This window comes from Arachis ipaensis, chromosome B3, assembly GCF_059453495.1.
Source record: "Arachis ipaensis isolate K30076 ecotype BB chromosome B3, ASM5945349v1, whole genome shotgun sequence".
In the NCBI taxonomy this organism is placed as follows: Eukaryota; Viridiplantae; Streptophyta; class Magnoliopsida; order Fabales; family Fabaceae; genus Arachis; species Arachis ipaensis.
The window spans coordinates 14,902,263-14,922,054 of record NC_142438.1 but is presented as its reverse complement, the minus strand read 5'-3'; the positions used below and the strand labels follow the sequence as shown (position 1 = coordinate 14,922,054).

At 32.1% G+C, this 19,792-nt stretch overlaps 1 protein-coding gene and 1 long non-coding RNA gene across 3 annotated transcripts; both read left to right on the top strand.

The window, feature by feature from the left end:
• Window positions 1-11,428: 11,428 nt before the first annotated feature.
• On the top strand, window positions 11,429-12,570 carry LOC107629745 (ethylene-responsive transcription factor ERF023-like). The gene has a single exon (XM_016332627.3). It carries the CDS (start codon window positions 11,627-11,629, stop codon window positions 12,197-12,199), a length of 573 nt encoding a protein of 190 aa, XP_016188113.1. The 5' UTR covers window positions 11,429-11,626; the 3' UTR covers window positions 12,200-12,570.
• A 2,252-nt stretch (window positions 12,571-14,822) lies between these two features.
• On the top strand, window positions 14,823-19,522 carry LOC107629744 (uncharacterized). Of its 2 annotated transcripts, none has more exons than XR_001618031.3 (8): window positions 14,823-15,745; window positions 16,265-16,416; window positions 17,028-17,351; window positions 17,697-17,768; window positions 17,935-18,021; window positions 18,112-18,168; window positions 18,586-18,644; window positions 18,957-19,522. It is a non-coding gene; the product is annotated as an uncharacterized LOC107629744 (long non-coding RNA). The 2 variants fall into 2 exon arrangements; XR_001618032.3 differs by having other exon boundaries at window positions 18,112-18,173; window positions 18,957-19,097.
• Window positions 19,523-19,792: the final 270 nt, after the last annotated feature.

The following is a 19,792-nucleotide window of genomic DNA, read 5'->3' as shown; positions in this document are numbered from 1 at the left end:
ATACTATTATTGGCTCTAAGGAACTTATTGAGTTTCAAAGATATTCGCCGAAATGAATATCATATTGAAACAATGAATGAGGAAAATTATGAGTACTTTTGTATCACAATTCATGATTCAAATAAAAAAGTTATATTAGAAAAGTTATGTTCACTCTCATCTGGGTTATATTATAACAAGATTAGTGCAATTGAATCACATGCTATTGTAAACCAGAAGTTTACTAGCCCAAATGAATTCATAACTTGGCATGGTCGATTTGGTCATCCGAGAACAACCATGATGTGGAGAATTATTGAAAACTCCCATGGACATTCACTAAAGAACCAGAAAATTCTTAAATCTAGTTAATTTTGTTGTGTTGCATGTTCTCAGGGAAAGTTAATTTTAAGGTCATCACCAGTAAAGATTGGATTTAAGTCCCCCGAATTCCTAGAAAAAATTCAAGGCGATATATGTGGACTTATTCATCCACCATGTGGATCTTTTAGATATTTTATGATCCTAATAGACACATCTTCGAGATGGTTACATGTGTGCTTATTGTCTTCTCGCAACTTGGCGTTTGCGAGATTACTTGCTCAAATTATTCGATTAAAAACACAGTTTCCAGAAAATTCAATCAAAGCATTTCGTCTTGATAATGCTGGTGAATTTACTTTCCAAGCATTTGATGCTTATTGTATGGCTAATGGAATAAGCGTTGAACATCCAGTAGCTCATGTTCACATACAAAATGGATTAGAAGAATCACTTATTAAACGCCTCAAATTAATTGCTAGACCTTTACTTATGAGAACAAATCTCTCAACCTTGGCTTGAGGGCATGCTATTTTGTGCAAGACCCGTGAAATTAATAAATAAGTATCTAATAAATAAATTATTATTTAAAAACTATAAAGTTAAATTTTATAGTTAAATGAGGTAGAGATAATTAAAACATAAATTTTGACACTAATTTTAAAGAATTTGACCCAAGATTGGGCTGAACAGGCTAAACCGATTGAACCAAGCCTATGGCCCAACATATAAAAGAGGGAACTCAGCTCATCTTCCTCATTTCTTGATGAGAGGCACGCTGAAAGCTGAAGAGAAGGAGGAGAACCCAAGTTATAACACCAAACCCTTGCCAAAGATTTAATTCCACGTAACTTTTAATCCGGAGTTCCGATTGACGAGCCGTCAGTGGCCACGTGTTCGTCTCAAAATTCTCTACAAAAATTCATTAAATAATTTGGTAAGAGAATCACATTTTCTCACCCAGTTATCCCTCTTCAAATTATGATTTTGGATTTTAGTATTGAGAGATTTTATGATTTTTATGGTTTAGGGGTACTCTAGCGGTGGATAATCACCATATTTTATCTATTTGACTCATGGGTACTGGTAAGAAAATCCTAACCCTTGTGAATTAGTAATTTAGTGAGCTCAATGTTGATTATTGTGATATTGTATGAATTAGATTGTGTATCTTGTTAAATTGGAGTTACATTGTGGATATTGGAAGTTTGGAATTGAATCCTAGGAGCTAGAAATTCAATTGGTGAGGAGTTGGAGCTTTGGAGCTTGAGGAACGGTGGATAATTAGGGTGTTCCGAGCATTAGAGAGGAATCGGCCAAGGTATGGTTTTAGTTTTTCGTAGATAAAATATAATGTAATGTAAAAACTTAGGCTAGATAAGATAGGAATGGATTGAATGAGTTATTGATGGATTATGTATATGGTATACGATGTCTGTATAAAGAATAAAAGAATTTGTATGTGTTGGATTGTGACTTTGATGAGTATAAAGTAAAATAAACATGATTGTTGATGTGTTGAGAATTGATGGTGAGTTTGTGAAATTGAATTGAATGGATTGGTTGAGAGATGTATGATTCGATTTTATAAACGGTTTGTTATTGGAGTTAGTTGGTTTTGCAAAAAGATTTAATATTAAAATTCTTTTAATTTTGAAATTATTTGATACTAGGAATGATTTGAATGATTGAGGGGTGTTTGGTTTGATGGTTGGAACCTTTGAAGGGTGGTAGAAGTTTGAGTTTTAAGGAAGGTGCTATCGAAATTTTTAGAAGAATTTTGAGAAGTTTTATTTTAGTTAATTTGGATTGAAATAATTATTTTATTTGATTTTGATTTATTTAAGAAAATAATGAATTATGTTTGAGTTTAAAAGATTTAGTTTTGAAATGAGATTGGTTGTCGTTCCCCTAAAGTTTAGAGACTTTGTCGAGGGGTTTAACTAATAAATAATTTTCCTTTGCCTTTTGAAAAAAGTTTAAATTCGAAAACGATTTTGAAGTTAACTTGAGGAATATGTAAATGAATGAGACATGTGACCCCGGGTAAGAGGCAGTGGCATTGTCCACTTGCTCCGGGAAAGAGATGAGAAAGAAGAATGATAAAAACTGAGTTTGAATTATAAAATTGAATGAATATGATAAACGATTCATGATTGTGGATGATTGATGATGAGTATGTCTGTGTTTTCTCTCTGGTTGTAAGAGTGACAGGGCACATAATCCCTCTAATGGTGAGAGGGCACATAATCCCTCTAATGGTGATAGGGCATATAATCCCTCTAATGGTGAGAGGGCACATAATCCCTCTAATGGTAACAGGACACGTATTCCCTCTAATGGTATTAATGGGTAACGGAGAGACAGTGTCTGGATTAGTTACTGGACATGTCGAGTTTGGCTATATAACCGATAAATGAGCTCATTAGCCATAGGGCAGGCATATATCATATGCATTTGTTTGTTTTGTTTGAGTTTGCCTTACTTGGATTTGCCTATTTGATTTACTATGTCTAATTGCTATATGTTCTACCTTCTATATATGCATTATATCTGTGTTTTCTTTGTCTGTATTATATGTCTATGTAACTAAGATACCCCATGTCTAGAGGAGGAGAAACGAGGGAAATTTCACCGGTGTTTATATTTGGTTTATGTTTATATATGTGTCTAGATTCTCCATCTTGTATATATTATGTTTTGTTCCTATTAGATGTTGACTTGGAGAAACATAATTTATATTTACCTATATATATTCTAGCCGACCTTTATTTCGCAGGTCGAGTCTAGATCTTGATTATATAACTATTAATTAGAACTCTACTTTTTTTCATATATCTGTTTTGTGGTTTTCTGTATAAGTTTTCTATCTTTCTGTTTCTTGTGAGCATTATACCTTCGATTTTGTTTTCGTCGTACCGTTTTCTTTCAAGACTCCCAGATATATTATCCTTGTTATATACATATATTTTTACTTTTAGAGGTTGTAGCGTCTCGCCACCTCTGTTTTACATTCTAGGTGTAAAGCTCTGTGTGGTAGAGTGTTACATTTTGCATGCAGCAGCACTAATTCGTTTGAGGCCAACAAGTTACCATAGTTCTCTCTATACAATTAGCTTTTGGCCAGCAGCCAAATGTTTCTCATTTAAGAATATTCGGGTGTGCAATATATGTTCCCATTGCGCCACCTTCTCGCACCAAAATGGGACCCCAAAGAAAATTGAGAATATATGTTGGATATGATTCTACCTTTATAGTGATGTATCTTGAGATACAAACTGGAGATGTATTTAAGTTCCGATTTGTAGATTGTTATTTTGATGAATTAAAATTTCCAACATTAGGGGAGAGAATAAGCTTCCTAAAAGGGAACTTAGTTGGAATGCATCATCCTTGATGCATTTAGATCCTCGATCAAGGCAATGTAAACTAGAAGCTCAAAAATTATACATTTGCAAAGAATAGAAAATGAATTGCTTGATGCATTTTCTGATACAAAGAGGATAACCAAATCTAATATACCAGCAGAAAATATCCCAATTCGAATTGATGTCCCAGTTGGACAAGTGCCACTGAAACAAATTCACACAAGAAGCATGGTAGACCTGTCGGTTCCAAAGACAAAAATCCTAAAAAAAAAAAGAGGTAAATACTATTCCTGTTGAAAAAGACATAGTAAAGACACATGCAGTTGTCCAAAATTTTGATATAGTTTTAATGCCATAAGACATTCAGGTATCTGAAATTTCTGAAAATGATGAGATCTTGATAAATTATGCCTTTACAGGAGAGAAATGGATCAAAATAAGACAATTGTCGATGAAATATTTGCATATAATGTGGCATTAAATATCATGAATGAAAGTAAGGATCTTGATTCAAGAACAGTCGAAGAATGTCGACACAGGAATGATTGGCCAAAATGGGAAGAAGCTATGAAGGCTGAGCTAGACTTACTTGCAAAACATGAAGTCTTTGGACCTGTAATCCGTACACCAGAAGATGTAAAATTTGTTGGATACATATGGGTATTTGTGAGAAAACGAAATGAAAAAAATGAAGTTGTACGCTACAAAGCTCGACTTGTGGCACAAAGTTTTTCACAAAGGCCCGGTATAGACTATGAAGAAACATATTCCCCTGTAGTGGATGCAATAACATTACGTTATTTGGTCAATTTATCTGCATATCATAAATTGTATATGTATTTAATGGATGTGGTAACAATCTACTTATACGGATCAGTAGATCGTGATATCTATATGAAAGTCCCTGAAGGATTAAAGATATCTAAATCAACCAATGAATATTCACAGGGGTTATACTCAGTCAAATTGCAAAGATCCTTATATGGTTTAAAGCAATTTGGACGAATGTGGTATAATCGTCTTTACCGAGTATCTGGCCAAAAATGGATTTAAGAATGATGATATCTGCCCATGTATTTTCATAAAGAAATCTGCATCTGGATTCATTATAATTGCTGTGTACGTTGATGATTTAAATATCATTGGAACTCCTAAAGAGATTCCAATAATTATAAAAACTCTAAAAGAAGAGTTTGAGATGAAAGATCTTGGAAAGACTAAATTTTGTCTCGTCCTGCAGATCGAGCATACAAAAATGGGATCTTTATTCATCAAACAACATACACAGAAAATATCTTGAAGAGATTTTATATGGATAAGTCACATCCATTAAGTACCCCAATGATCGTAAGATCTTTGGATGTGAAAATGGATCAATTCCGTCCTAAGCAAGAAAATGAAGATATCATTGGTCCTGAAGTACCATATCTTAGTGTCATTGGAGCGCTAATGTATCTTGCTAATAACACACGATTTGATATATCATTTGCGGTGAATTTACTAGTAAGGTATAGTTCATTTCCATCCAGAAGACATTGGAATGAAATCAAACAAATTTCTCGATATCTTTATGGAACGGTTGATATGGGATTGTTTTATCCCTATGGATCAAAGTCACAACTAGTTGGCTATGCAGATGCAGGATACTTGTCTGATCCACACAAAGGGATATCTCAAACAGGATGCTTGTTCATATATGGTGGTACAACTATATCATGGAAGTCCACAAAACAGACGATAGCAACAACCTCCTCTAATCATGCTGAAATACTAGTAATACATGAAGCAAGTCGCGATTATTTTTGGCTCAGGAGTTTGATCTAATATATTCTGTCATCATGTAGACTGATTGATCATAAGATAGCCCCAACTGTCCTGTTTGAAGATAATACAGCATGCATCGCTCAATTTAAGGGTGGATACATCAAAGGTGATAGAACAAAGCATATTTCTCTCAAATTTTTCTTCACTCATGATCTTCAAAATTAAGGGACAATTGATGACCAACAGATCCGTTCAAGTGATAATCTGGCAGATTTATTTACAAAGTCACTCTCAAAATCCTCCTTTGAAAAATTGGTACATCAGATTGGGATGCGCTGATTTCGAGATGTTAAATGATGTCGACAAGAGGGGGAGTCTGTACTCTTTTTTCCTTGGTCAGGTTTTTTTCATTGAGATTTTCTTGACAAGGTTTTTAATGAGGCATCCCCTATCACAAAAGATTTTGTACTCTTTTTCCTTCACTAAAGTTTTTTCTATTGAGTATTTCTTTAGTAAAGTTTTAACGAGGCACAATCCTTGATGGTCATCCAAGGGGGAGTGTTACAATATGGATGACCACCAACCATTCCTCCAATTAAATTTACTTGGATGGTACAAATAGTTAATGATAGATAGTGCCATCTTTCCAAAACTTGAAAAAGTTAAACTTATACAAATATAAATAGGAGGCTTAATCAGAGACAATATACACAATAAGGAATACTCTTCTCTTTCATACATATATAATATAAACTCTCTTTCTTCCATCTTTTTTACTTTTTTAGTATACACTACAATATGTATAATATTAATAAATATATAAATTATTTCTATTTCAGTGAGATAATAATATTAGTGATCATTAATACTAGTGTCTTCTATTTATATTTTGTTATTTTATTCTTATTACTTCTTTTTTATTTATTTATTTTAAAATAAAAAGGTTAATTATCAATCGTACCAAATAACCGGTACCTCATTGCAATTTGGCAAAAAAAAAAAGTAGGGGAATTTAAGCAATTAAATTGTGAATCTCATCAATGAGACCCTCGTTGAAAACCTCATCAAATACTTTGCCTAGTAAGTATATATGTATACATAAAGTAGAGGCTCTCTTTTAGTAGTTAAGTTAAGGCTGCATATATATTACGATTGAAACAATAACGAGAAGTAGTGAGCCAAAAATAACCTAACTACTGAAATATGAATAATGAATTCAGTTTTGAAAGAAAAGAAGCAAGATGGAGGGAGGGAGAAAGTAGTAACTAGCAAGTAGAAACTAGAAAGAGTGTGTATTATTGCACCAGCTGTAACACGGTTGTTGCATTGTATCTTGCAAGAACAAGAATGAATAAGACAAGAGCCTGAGGAAGTGAAGGACAATAATAAGTACTATAGGGTACAGCACGGTCTTCACATATATAATTAAACACGCGTTGAAGTCAACACGGTGCATGCCTATATTCATGCACTGCACAGACATGCATCTATTCATTGATTTCATTCATTATCATAAATTGGTAATGTAATCTTCGTTTGGTGGCTCAAACAATGCTTTGCCATTTTTAACCCCTTCACTATTTCACTTGGGAATTCATATATACTTCACAGTCACACCCAGCTGGCTTCACGCGTTTTTCATCCATATATGATGATGACGTGTTTTCTTATTACTCACTCGTACGTCCTCTTTCCACCGCTTTGATGAATGATGATAATCAATTATATGCTTCTTCGTCTCTTATCCGATCCTCTGATCTCTATAGTACTGCAATGCAATCTTCTAATGACTACTCATAAATTTATTAACTGACGAATCTACTAATTCGAAACTTTTGTAACAACAGAAAATAAATTCATCTCATACTAATTATGTCATGCTGATGCATCAATGACCACCAAATGTTGAATTATTCATGTTTGGCAACTTCCACCTTTTAGTTTTTACTTTGGGGTTTATTTAAGATTATAATAAAATTAAATTTTTTTTATTAAAAATATAAAAAATTTAAATTTTTAATATATTTATTAAATAAAAATATTTAAATATATTCACTAATAATAAGTTTATCTTGTGTCCTTCTTTAAAATACATATTAACTAAATCCTTTCCTTTAAAGACATGTATCGACTCTCATTTTTTAACATCAATAATTAAAATCTTCAAAAATAAATTTATTTCTTTATCTTGTAATTACAATAATATTTAAAATGATTTGTTATATTTATCAATATATAAAATAACTAATCAACTTTCAATTCAAAAATCGTTAAGTTCTTCTAAAAAATATATAATCGATTTGCTTTCTAAATATGTTTTCGATTCTTAACTAGTGTATGCATGCTATGATTAGTTGCATGATTGTATTGTGTTCCAAAAATGAGACTATGATTATCTCTTTTAGTAGTAGAACATAAATTTGTAGGATCGGATACGAGACTGCGACGAATTTCTTTGAGTTCGTGTCTCCAAAAAGATAAAGGTACCTATAAAAAGTCCTTAATACTCAAATTAAGAGTCTTTAAGATGAATAATGGGTAATATAATGTGCTGGGTCTGGATACCATAGTTGTGAGAGCTAATAACTCTTTGTCTCTTAGAAAATATGATAATCAACCGTTTTCTATGTTTTTAGAAATGTTTCAATAAAATAGGTACACAATGATTTTTATGAATAATGTAAATAATAGATTCTAAAATTAGTCTAATAAAGTAAAAACACATTACATCTCAAATTACGTATTTATCTAAATCTTAATATTAAGATAACCATTCGCACATTTAGTAAATTGAACATCCGATAGATCTATTATTTATATTATTTAGTATTTTCATTGTCTACTTATATTTTTTCTGAAAAAAAATATAATTCTATATGATTTGAATTACAAAATGCATTATTATTCAATGTGTCTAAAACCGTGTTGATTTTGGCCATGATTAAGTGATTTTATTGGATTTAAGAGGAGTGACCGAAACACATTACTTGGCTTTAAATGAGGCATCTAAAATTTTTTTTATTAATAATAATTTTTTAAAATATAAAAAATTATTGTTAATGAAAAAAAAATTTAAAATCCGAATCTTTTGTATCACTAGTATCCTCAAATTTTATTTTAAAAAATTTGACAAATCTAATTTAATTTTTTTTAATTGAAGTCATATATAAAAAGAGTAGAAGTCTCTCAAAAAAAAAAACGTTTATTGAATTTGATCTTGTAATTAAACTACTTATTAATACTTCAAGATGCTTCCTACCTAAACAAGTGATATGTTTAATTCCACTTAATATATTAAAGAAGTTATGTGATGAGTATTTATAATTGATCCATGTGATGATATCAAGTGAATCTCTACTGGACTTAGAAGTTTGTCGTATATGTTTAGCATTGCGTGGTAAGTGCTACATACAATATAAGTACATTTTCGACTATACATCATCTTATCAAAAAACTTTTGTTATTAGCATAAAATTAAATAATATATATGTTGCTATTAATTTGTTCAAAACCTAATCAATTTAACCTTTCTCGGTAAAGTTAGACATATAACAGTAAGTTGTTAGAGTTATATATTGTCAAAGTAGTTGCTAAGAAAAGGCTGTAAGCCCATACGGACAAATATTTAACAGCAATTATAATGTATCAGTTAGTGAAATTGCCAAATCAACATGATATAATTCAATTAACTCGATGATAAAGGATGGCTCGTAGCACCTTCTATGCTGCAAATTACAATTAATAAAGAAATGTAAGTTGATGGCTATGGGGAAGAAAATCCTATTAATTAGCCTAGTTGATAAGCACGTATACACCTTCAAGGTTGGCAAGACCCTATATCGACCTAGATTGAGTGATCAATTAGGACACGCCAATTGATGCCATATAACATTGTTCAAGCTTAAAAACAAACTTGATAAATTACCTTCCCAAGTAGTACAATTAAATATTATATGAAATTATGATGTTGATCCATACATAGCAACATGATTAAAAAACACCATTATATATTTTTTTCACTACAAGACGCAAGTTAAAAATGATATATTATATATATTGAAGTAATTAATAGGCTGTCACTTGGTAACAAAATATACAATGAATAATCTAGTGGCTAATTATGTATGTTTGCCTGTTAAGACTTATCCAATTCGCATTCAGCGATTATTTACTGTCAACTTTCAATTATTAGAGAGCAAAAAAACAAAAACAATAATAATATATGTTAAAGGCAAAAATATAATATACTAAAATTAGTTACTATATATATATAGATAAATACATATGTTATATTATTTAAATTATTTTTAATATATTTTATATTTTAGTATATATTATTTTATATTTTTAATTAATTTTTAACTACATCTAGCATCATTGATATTTAAAAGACGGGTGAATTCTGAAATCAGACATGCGTGGTTTATTTTACTTACAATTTTGTGCTTATTTCCACATATAGTTTTAGAAAGAATAGTCTGTGTTATATGAATCATTATTATCTACTTCAAATATATATATAAGAGAGAGAGAGAGAAATAAATAAATAGAAAGTTTTGGGAATAAATTTTTGTTTTAAAATTTTTTTGTCATATATATTTATAAAAAATATTCTATTTTTTGTGATTTCTAAAATTTGAATTTAATTATTTTTAATTATAGTATAAAGAATTATTATCACCTTGTTTATTTTTACTTCTATTATTTTTTTGAGATAATTTTTTACTTTTATTATTTTTATACAGATATAATAAATGATAAAAGAGTAAATTATTAATGTCTATATATCAATACACTAGTATAATAATGGAGACGGAAAAGAATGTTTGAAGTACGAATTTTTGTTCCTAAAATATAATTTTCCATACTCAAAAACTCATGATCTTTTAGTTAGAGTGCAAAGTACTTACATTAATTAATCTTATATTTGTTACAACTATAAAATAATGATAATATGTGAGAGAAGTTTGGTGTACTATTTTTTCTCTAAAATAACATTTATTATATATAATTTATCAAAAAATGTTATTTATAAGAGTTAAATTGAGAAATTAAAATATGATATACGTATTATTTTGACTAATTTCACATTTATTATTATTATACACATTTAATTTATAAAGGTTATTACATATTAATGCATTAGTATATACTAATAATATTCAAACTTAATAATTTTTAATTGAATTTTTAAAAAGATTATCATTTGATTAAATATTACTTTTGTTAATATTATACACTAGTAGAATTAAAAAGAATTTAAAAAAAATAATGCTAAAAAAAGTTACTACCATAAAGAGAAATATATAGCCCTGTTAATATATATATATATATGAGTAAAATTTTAAAGTGGTTCTGAAATTCATTGTTTGTATCGAAAAAATTTTCGAGATTTAAAATGCATCATAAACGTTTTTGAAATTGAGCACCACGTTAATTTACATTCTTTTTCCCTCAACAATTTACAAAACGTCTTATCCCAAAAATATATATTATTATTAAAGTTAAATATTATCGTTTTATCAAATATTTTTTTTTGATCCGTCTAATCTAACGTTAAAAGAATGGTGAAAACTCAGATGTAGTCAACTTCACGTGAATCTAAAAGTTTTTAGATAAAAATTTAGTCAGATAATTCAAATAATCTAACAACTCTCAGGTATCAACTTCACGTGAAATCAACTGTACCTGAGTTTTTACCTAAAAAAATATGTTAAGTCACTCACAATGTAAAAAATAAGTTGACTAAAAAAAATAAAGATCAAAATAGTATAATTTTTTCAAATTTGATCATTTTTATAGTACAATTAAAATTTTAGAAACTTTTTCATTGCACCTTCATTCTAAATTAGACTAATGAATATCCTTCCTCTTTTATATGTATTGAAAATAAACACCTGTCTTGCTTTTTTAAGTTAAGTTGGTAATTAAAATAAGTTGTTTGTATGATATAAATTTGAAGGCCGAAGAGGAAAAAGAAAATAAAAATTTAATAATTAAAAAAATGAAAAGCAGTGAAGCAGTGAAGCACAGGAAATGCCAGCTAGCTAATATAACTCTTTCGCTCCACAGTACACTTGAAAATCCAGTGGCTACAAATTAAAACCCCCCACCCAAAATCTGACTACCAAGAAGCCCGCAAAGCATCATTACTCAACACTCATAACTCAGAATCGAAAGAATAAATCACACATATGTCCATAACCGAGGAAAGTGACCGACCCGACCCGTCCGCTAAACGGGGCACCCAGAAACGTTCCCGCCAGCGCGATACCGCATTCCGCGGGGTTCGAAAACGCAGCTGGGGACGCTACGTCTCCGAGATCAGAATGCCCGGCCAGAAAACCCGTGTATGGCTCGGCTCATTCGGCTCGCCTGAGATGGCGGCTCGTGCATACGACTCCGCCGCTTTCTTCCTCAAAGGAAACTCCGCCACCCTCAATTTCCCCGACCTTGTTCACTCGCTGCCACGCCCTCTCTCGTCGTCCAGGCGTGACATACAGTCGGCGGCGGCCAAAGCGGCCGTGGAGGTGGTGGATGCACGGAGCGGGCATGACCCGACCCGGTCGCCCGGGAAGGCGGATTCGGTGGAGTGGTGGGAAGGTTTGTTGGGAGAAGAGGAAGAGTCAGAGTCGGTTTGGAGAACGACGTGGTTTGAGGATGTGAAGGAATGTGGTCCTATGAATCTCAGTCCTGCAGGTTCTGTTGGAGAATTGACATGGAACGAAGTCTTCAATTTCAACGACGACGTTCTGTTATTCTCCTAAATATCAAATATTAATTCTACTACCATCTTCGTTTTGTTTTATTAACGTAAGGGTAGCTCCGCAGTTAGTCCTACAAACACTGTAAGTAAATTTTAAAATGTAGTTTCTTGCACTTACTTCTTAGGCACCTAGTGTATGTATGTAAAGTGTGTTGTTGTTGTTGTTTTTTCTTTTTTTTTTTTGGAAAGGAGACAATCATGATGGTAAATCTAAAGTTTCACGTCAGTTTGAAAAAGGAACGAAACGTGTTCTAAGGATACCTCTTCTGTGCACACGTTTTGATCGTGAGCCTTAATAGTTAATAGGAATGAAATGTAAAGGCTCATAGTCATATCCACTAGTAATTATTATCCCTAATTGTAAGTTGCAAATGTGTTTATTTTTATTTCTCTGATAAATACCTAATTTGGCCCTGTCCATTTCCATTGTGGAGAGCGTCTAACCATAAAAAATGGTTTGTCAATTTCTACAAATAAGTATGCGGCATCTTATGTTTTTATGCCAGACGGTTAGTCCCTCCCTTAAATGATTCGTTCCCCTTAACAAACAGGCTCATGTAGTCGCTTGGAGAGAATGGATTTATTAGTATACACACCTATTTTTTTTAATGTTAAAAAACTCGTTCGTAAACAGCCTAGCATTTCAAGTGAAAAGTTAAACCAGTATGGACAACTACCTAAAATTTGGCACTAAAACTTAGTAATATACAATGAGTGTCCCATTTAAATGAATTCTGATAGGAGCTCCGATCCTAATGATATATTGATATGTATATAGAATAACTTTTTTATTTCTTATAAATAGTATAGTTAAAAATATAATTTAGAGAAGTTTTCTAATTTCAGAAAATTTTAGGGTCAACATTTTTTATTAATTTTTGTCAACACAAACTATCTTTAATGTTGATTCATGTGTGCAAATTATGACAAATACAGATATAAATTATGTTGAGTCATATGTATAAATTTTGATAAATATAAATATAAATTATATATTTTATGTGTAAAATTCTGTAAATGTGAGTATAATAAATTATTATTTGCTAAGTATTAGCTTAAAATAATAATGTTTGGAAGTCCTGTAATCTTACTGTTTTAATTTTTCTTTTAACATTTATCTTTTCATTATTTAATGAAGTTATAGTCTTCACGTTATTTTATTTATTCATCTCTCCACGCTTAAATTTAAAGTATATCTTAAAAAACACATACACTTTTTTGGTATACAAACTGCATTATTCTACAACTTATTAATTATAAATTTCTGTCTAAATCAGTAATTCTATTCAGAGTATACTACATTAACAATCCTCCTTTTAAATTAAAAAAAAGTATAAAAAAAAAAGAAAAAAGAAAAGGTAAAGGACGAAAGATAGGCTTGAGCTACGTAGTTTTGATTTGGGTAGGTCGTAACTGAATGAATCAACTACATGAAATTTTATCTCTTTTATGGGCCAAAACAAAACTTCTTTAAGAAGACCCAGAAACAAAATTCGTCCAAAAATATCAAATATAAAAACAAAAAGTAATTACCAAAAATAAAAGTCAAGAATTTATGTGGTTACAGAAGACAGAAGTCAAGAAAAAGATAGGTGGTACAAGTTAAGGCTATCACAATAGGAAGTACTACCACACTAAGACTATTATAAGAAGGAAAAAGAATAGAATCTTAAAATTGTGGAATAGGAATGGTGAAAAAGAGAAAACTATTACCCAACACACCATTGACTTTTTTAATTAAGGTGCTGTATAAGGAGAAAAAAACAATTATCAACAAGTATCCCTCCCCCCGGGTCCTCCTCTAGCCGAAGAGAACAGAAGGAATATGAATGGCTTCCAACTTTAGAGAAAACTAAAGGTGCATTTTTTAGAAAAGGAGACCACTTCGATAAAGACACTAAAAATGTCTTTTTTTTAAAGACGTTTACATGTGTCATGATATTATTGGACATCTTTATTAAACCAGTTAATTTATTTTTTAATAAACCAGAACAAAATCAGTTTATTATAGCAACAATAATAAATTCAATTGTTTGCACTATAATTATTAGACCAGATTTGGTCCGACCGATTTACACAATCTAAATCGAATCATGTTTAATTTTTTTAATAAAAAGATAAATATATCCCTAATTTTCGTTTTAAAAAACAAAAAAAACCCATGATTCAATGAATTATGTAAATTGGTCGGTTCGACCGGATCTGATAACAATTGGATTTATTGTTATTGTTATAAAAAAATCGATTTTATTCTAGTTTGTTAAGAAATTAAAAAATAATCGGTTCATTAATACGTCCAATAATAATGCGACACATAAGTGTCTTTACAAAAAGACGTTTTACGCATCTTTATGGGAGCATCCTCCTTTTAGAATTGGTTCTCTTAAAGCACTTGGAAAATGTGGCTTCCCAACAAGCTTTTACACAGATACTTGAAACTGTATCAAGTCTAAAATGTTCCCTCCATAGTAGATATTTGCTCAAATTACATAAAGAAGATGAATAACACGTTGATTACGCTTATTTCAAATATTCCCACGTCAGAGTTCATAACTCAATTCAAACCCATTTTTCTTTGCAACGTGAGTGACAAAGGGTTGTCTAAAATTGTGATTGAGAAAATTAAACCTGGGCTGGCTAATAAAATTGCTACATAGCAATCTAATTTTATTACAGGATGAAATATCTCCAATAATATATTAATAGTTAACGAGATAACTTATCACTAACACAAAAATAGAAGATAGCTGCGGATAACTAGCAGCTGTTTTTACAACCGCAGCTATCTAGTGGTTTTCCAGCAGTTTTAGTGGTGAAAGTTGGAAGAATAGCTATTTAATAAAGTTTTGCCATGAATTTTTTAGAACCGAAGCTAATTTAGCTTTTTTTCGGCAATATTTCAATCTTCCTCTTTCAAAAAACACAACACTCGGCAACAGCATAAAAAAGAAAGAGAGAAATCTAAAGAGAAAAGAGGGAAAAATGAAGAAGAAGAGAGAAGGGAGGAAGGAACCGGGCTGGCGCAGCTGGGTTCGCCGCCGCCGTCGCGTTGCCGTGCCGTCGGAAAGCCAAAACCGCAAGAGAAAGAACCGCGAAGAGAGAAGGAGATCGCATCAGCTCACCGCGAAGCCAGCGCCGTCGTCGTCCTCATCGCGGGTCTTCACCATCGCGTCTTGCCACCGCTGCCACCACTAAGCTTGCCGTCGTCGCCACTGAAGCCGAAGAGAGAGAGAGAGAGAGAGAGTTCGCGAAGAGAGGGAGTGTGCACGCTCACGAAGGAGAAGAACGACGAAGAGTGAAGGAGAAGCAGAAGACGATGAACGCAGGCGAGAAGGAGGAGGTCCGTTCTCGCACCGTCCTGCTCTGCTGCCGCCGCTGCCGTCGATTGGGGTCAAGGCCGTCGTCGTAGCATCCTGTTCCCGTTGCCATTAGGGTTTGCTGCTGCTGCCACTGATAGAGCTGCCGCTGGGAGGAGCCAAATAGGGAGAGGAGCTCGCCATCGCACACCCGCCACCAGTTACAACCGTCGCCGAAACCAGGACAAATGGTAACTCTGCTTCTTCCTTTTTTGAAACTGTTCTGCTTCTATTTTGTTCCACTATTCTCCTAACTTTCTTTCTAAGTTCATTTCTTTGATGTATTCTTACTCTCTCCTTCTTGATGCTATAGTTGTCCCTTCCGAAGATTATCACCATGTTCCCTATTTTTTTTTTCAATTCAATTCACTTCCATTTTAGATTGAAGATTTTGCCTTCAATTCAATTAACTATTATGTTATTGAGATATGTTCCAATAGAATACGGATTTTGTTTCTATAATTTGGAAGTTTCATTTAGCATTGTGTGGCAATTTCATCCTTGTCATGGGATGAACTTAGATTATTCTGTGATTGAAGCTCTCTATCTTAACACTTGTGTGATTTTGCTATGCCATTATTGAAATTTCCAATTCTGTTAATTATTGAAGTCAATTTTTATTGTTGTTTTTCATTAAAATTACATTCAGCTTTGGTAGTTATAGCGCTGAAAGAAGCACCCTTTTGGAATATGGACAATATTTTTTGCAGGCAGAGCAAGAGCTTTGAAATCTAGTAAGAGCAATAGCAAGAGCAAGAGCCACTCTTCTATATATCAATCTTGCATTGCCTTATCGTGCGTTGCTACCTCCAAACTTCCAAATCCAGAACAAAAACATTACTGCTCTTATTATTCTTTCCAGGTAATCGCAGCTGATCTTGTTATTCTTCCTCTCCAGTATGCCTTTATCTTTATTGTTTGTTATCTCTCTGTGTTCACGGCTGAAATTAATTTCTTCTTTCCTGTTTAGCATTCTCTCTATCACTCTTGCTTTTTTTTATTACTCTCTTTTGGTGTTTATGATTTCCATTAAGGGGTTTTATTCTGCTTTTTTTGTGGGTTGTTTTTTTTGGATTCTCTATTTCTTTGAAATTTTAGCACTTCAACTATGATCATTCATTGATTTTTAGCTGAATGCTCTCAATTTTTACTGGTCATTTGTCTGCATTCATCCACTTGTTATTGTGTGCAATATTCTCTTCATTGCATGTGTTTACTGTTTTATTATTAGAGTTCTATACAAATCTGTGATCTTTATTATGCACCTAGAACCTAGAATTTTGGAATACCCTCTTGTTGTGAGGCACTGAGGCTTTCTTTTTGTTTTGCATCTGTCTAGTCCCTGCTCGTGTTCTAATATCTTATAATTAGTATGCTATCAATACTAAACAAAAAATATATTGGTTGCCTTTCTTTTCCCACCAAAAGACCTATTATATTTTGTTCTCTCTCATTCTCTTTTGTGCTTATCAGGAAAAATATGATAAACAATATGAACACTCAGAGGAGTTCTAGAAAGAGCTCAAAATCAAGGTTCGTGAACTATTAACTGAACAAGAATGGAGAAGAAGAAAAATGCAAATGAGAGTATGCTCTAACTTAAGAAGAAAGGGGGTATTAATGACTAGTCGAACTATCTTGTGGTTATTACTGGCGGATGGAACATTATCAATATGGCATTTGCAGTTTGTGGGAGTACACAAACATTGTCATGAATTTTCTCTCTGGATCCAGTGAGTTAAATGGAAGTAAAAGTTTTGCCTGGCTTCAATACTTTGATGTTATTATCACTGGCAGGTCATATTCTTTTTCAAGGATCTATATTCTTTTATGCTATCTGCTACATGATGCTTTGATTGTCTTTGAGTGTGTTTTATGTTGTCCTAGTTTAGACTCTTAAAATGTTTAATTTATAAGTACTTATTGCATAGTTGTTGAGGATTTGAATGTACTACTTCTTATTATTTCTACTACTATTTTAGTTTATGATATATTTTGGGGTTGAAATTTTATTTTAAAGAATTGTAATAGGTTAGATTGTATCACAATGAGATTCTTGTTTTTTTTGGGGGGGGGGGGGGAGGGAAGAGTTAAGAAAGGTTTGAACAATTTCTAATACATTGACATTTTTGTATGACATAGATCTTCAAGTATTTACATTCCCTTGATGTTGAAGATTTCAAAGATATGAAGTTGGGCTACTCAATCACCTTTGTAAGATTCTTCTCTCATTTTTCCCTATTTTTTTATATCTATTTTGTTTTTAATGATAGGATCAGTTTTTCTATTTTCTCTCAATTTTGATTATTTTCTGTCTTGATTCTAATAATGAAAAAATTATAACATTTTCACAATTTTAAAGAGAATCCTTATTTTAAAGGTACCAAGTTGACTAAAACTTTCATTCTTTGAGGAGGAGGGAACCTCAAAGATTACTAGAACTACCATCAAGTGAAAAGAGGTCATGGTACATGCTTATAACTGTATTCTTTTGACTTCTTTCGCTTTTTCTTTTTCTGCAGTGATGGTTATAACATTTTTTTTTTTAATTTTGAAGGGTGTTGTTAATGGAGTTAACAATGAGACAAAAGGAAACAAATGCGCACTTGCTGAGGTGAGGTAGTTCTCTTACTAAAATGTGACATTTTGTGAGTGAAAAGTTGTGAATATGATTGGTTAGACATTAATGCAACTTACAAGATTTGGAAAACTATATCGTAAAATGCTTGTGATCATTATTAAACTTTGTTTCACATGTGATAAGGTTTGAAGTTATGTATTATGTATATCACCGTGGCTCGACACTTCATATGAGTAAGGTTAAGGGTAAGGGCTTATAGCACCAAGTCCCAAGTTCAGAAGTGAATATTCTAATATGTATTGTTTTCCATCGATTAATACTAATATTAATAACAAATAGTATCCTTGTATCGTGTAGTCAGCCATTTTAAACAAAAATAGTACTTGAATGCATAATTCTTAGTTTATATGAATAAAACATGTTTTATTCTTAGTTTGAATTTCATTTCAGTTACCCCAGACACTGATAAACACATATTGGCAACACAAACAGGTCTTTCGCGAAACCAGGTGGGAGATTATTCCTTTCAAATTCATCATTTTATTTGTTGGTCTTTTTACATATTCAGTTCATTGAATTTGTAATTTACAATGTTCATATGGTAGCTTTTTTGAAAGGGGGTCTATTTCATCATATGATAGCTTTAAACAGTGTCATAAAGTAAATATTTTTATTTTCATATTTTCATCCCATGCAAGGGAATGGGACCAGTCAGTATAAATACTTGTTACTATGTAACGAAAAATGAGTACAAGAAACATTTCTCTTTAGTTTTTACTAACAGAAGATACTCTAAATATGTAACAAACTAATTAATGTAGGTATCGAATTGGTTCATAAATGCTCGAGTCCGAGTGTGAAAGCCATTGGTTGAGAAAATACACATGCTTGAAACAAAAGACACAACAAGTGCTAACAAGAACAACAACAACAATCACCCTAGTACTGAAAATGAGAGAGCTTGTGTTAATGAAGATGGTTCCAGTAGCCAACAACATAGAGTAATAGAGGGGCCTCAAAGCAAGTTCAACATGCATTCTTTGATTCCTGAGAACCAACAACAGTCTCACCAAAGTATGGAACTTGAAATTGAGTCAACAACCAATGAAGAATAATGGAGCCGAGAGAAGAGGTCTAAATTGGAATGTGAGATGAATTCAACAAGCATTATTAAGTAGTTTAGCTAATAACTGCACTATTTTGCTTTGCAGTTAGAACAAGAAAGTATGATAAAAGAGGTTAAAGTATGCTTTTTTTATTCTTTGTCAAAATTTTTATTTTGTCTTAAATTGTGAAATAGCTTCATGAATTTATTCATGTGCATGAACTGGTGATATAATCTTGTTTTTTATTATAAGGGAATGTTATGCTAGCAAGTCATTTACATTCGCTTTGTATGTGATATAATCATGTCGCATTCTTTAAAAAAAAAATCCACATAAATCTGCGGCGGTTTTGGACCACCGCACATTTTTTTTAAATTCCAATGACCAAATAGCGGCGGTTCTGAAACTGCCGCAAAATCAATTATTTGATTTACTGCGATTGTGCCAGCGGTTTCTCAAAACCGCCGCAAAATCAAATCTCCACCCCTAATAGGCAACGCTTGTAGAACCATTGGAATTTCGTTTTGCCAGCGGTTAAAAACCGCAGCAAA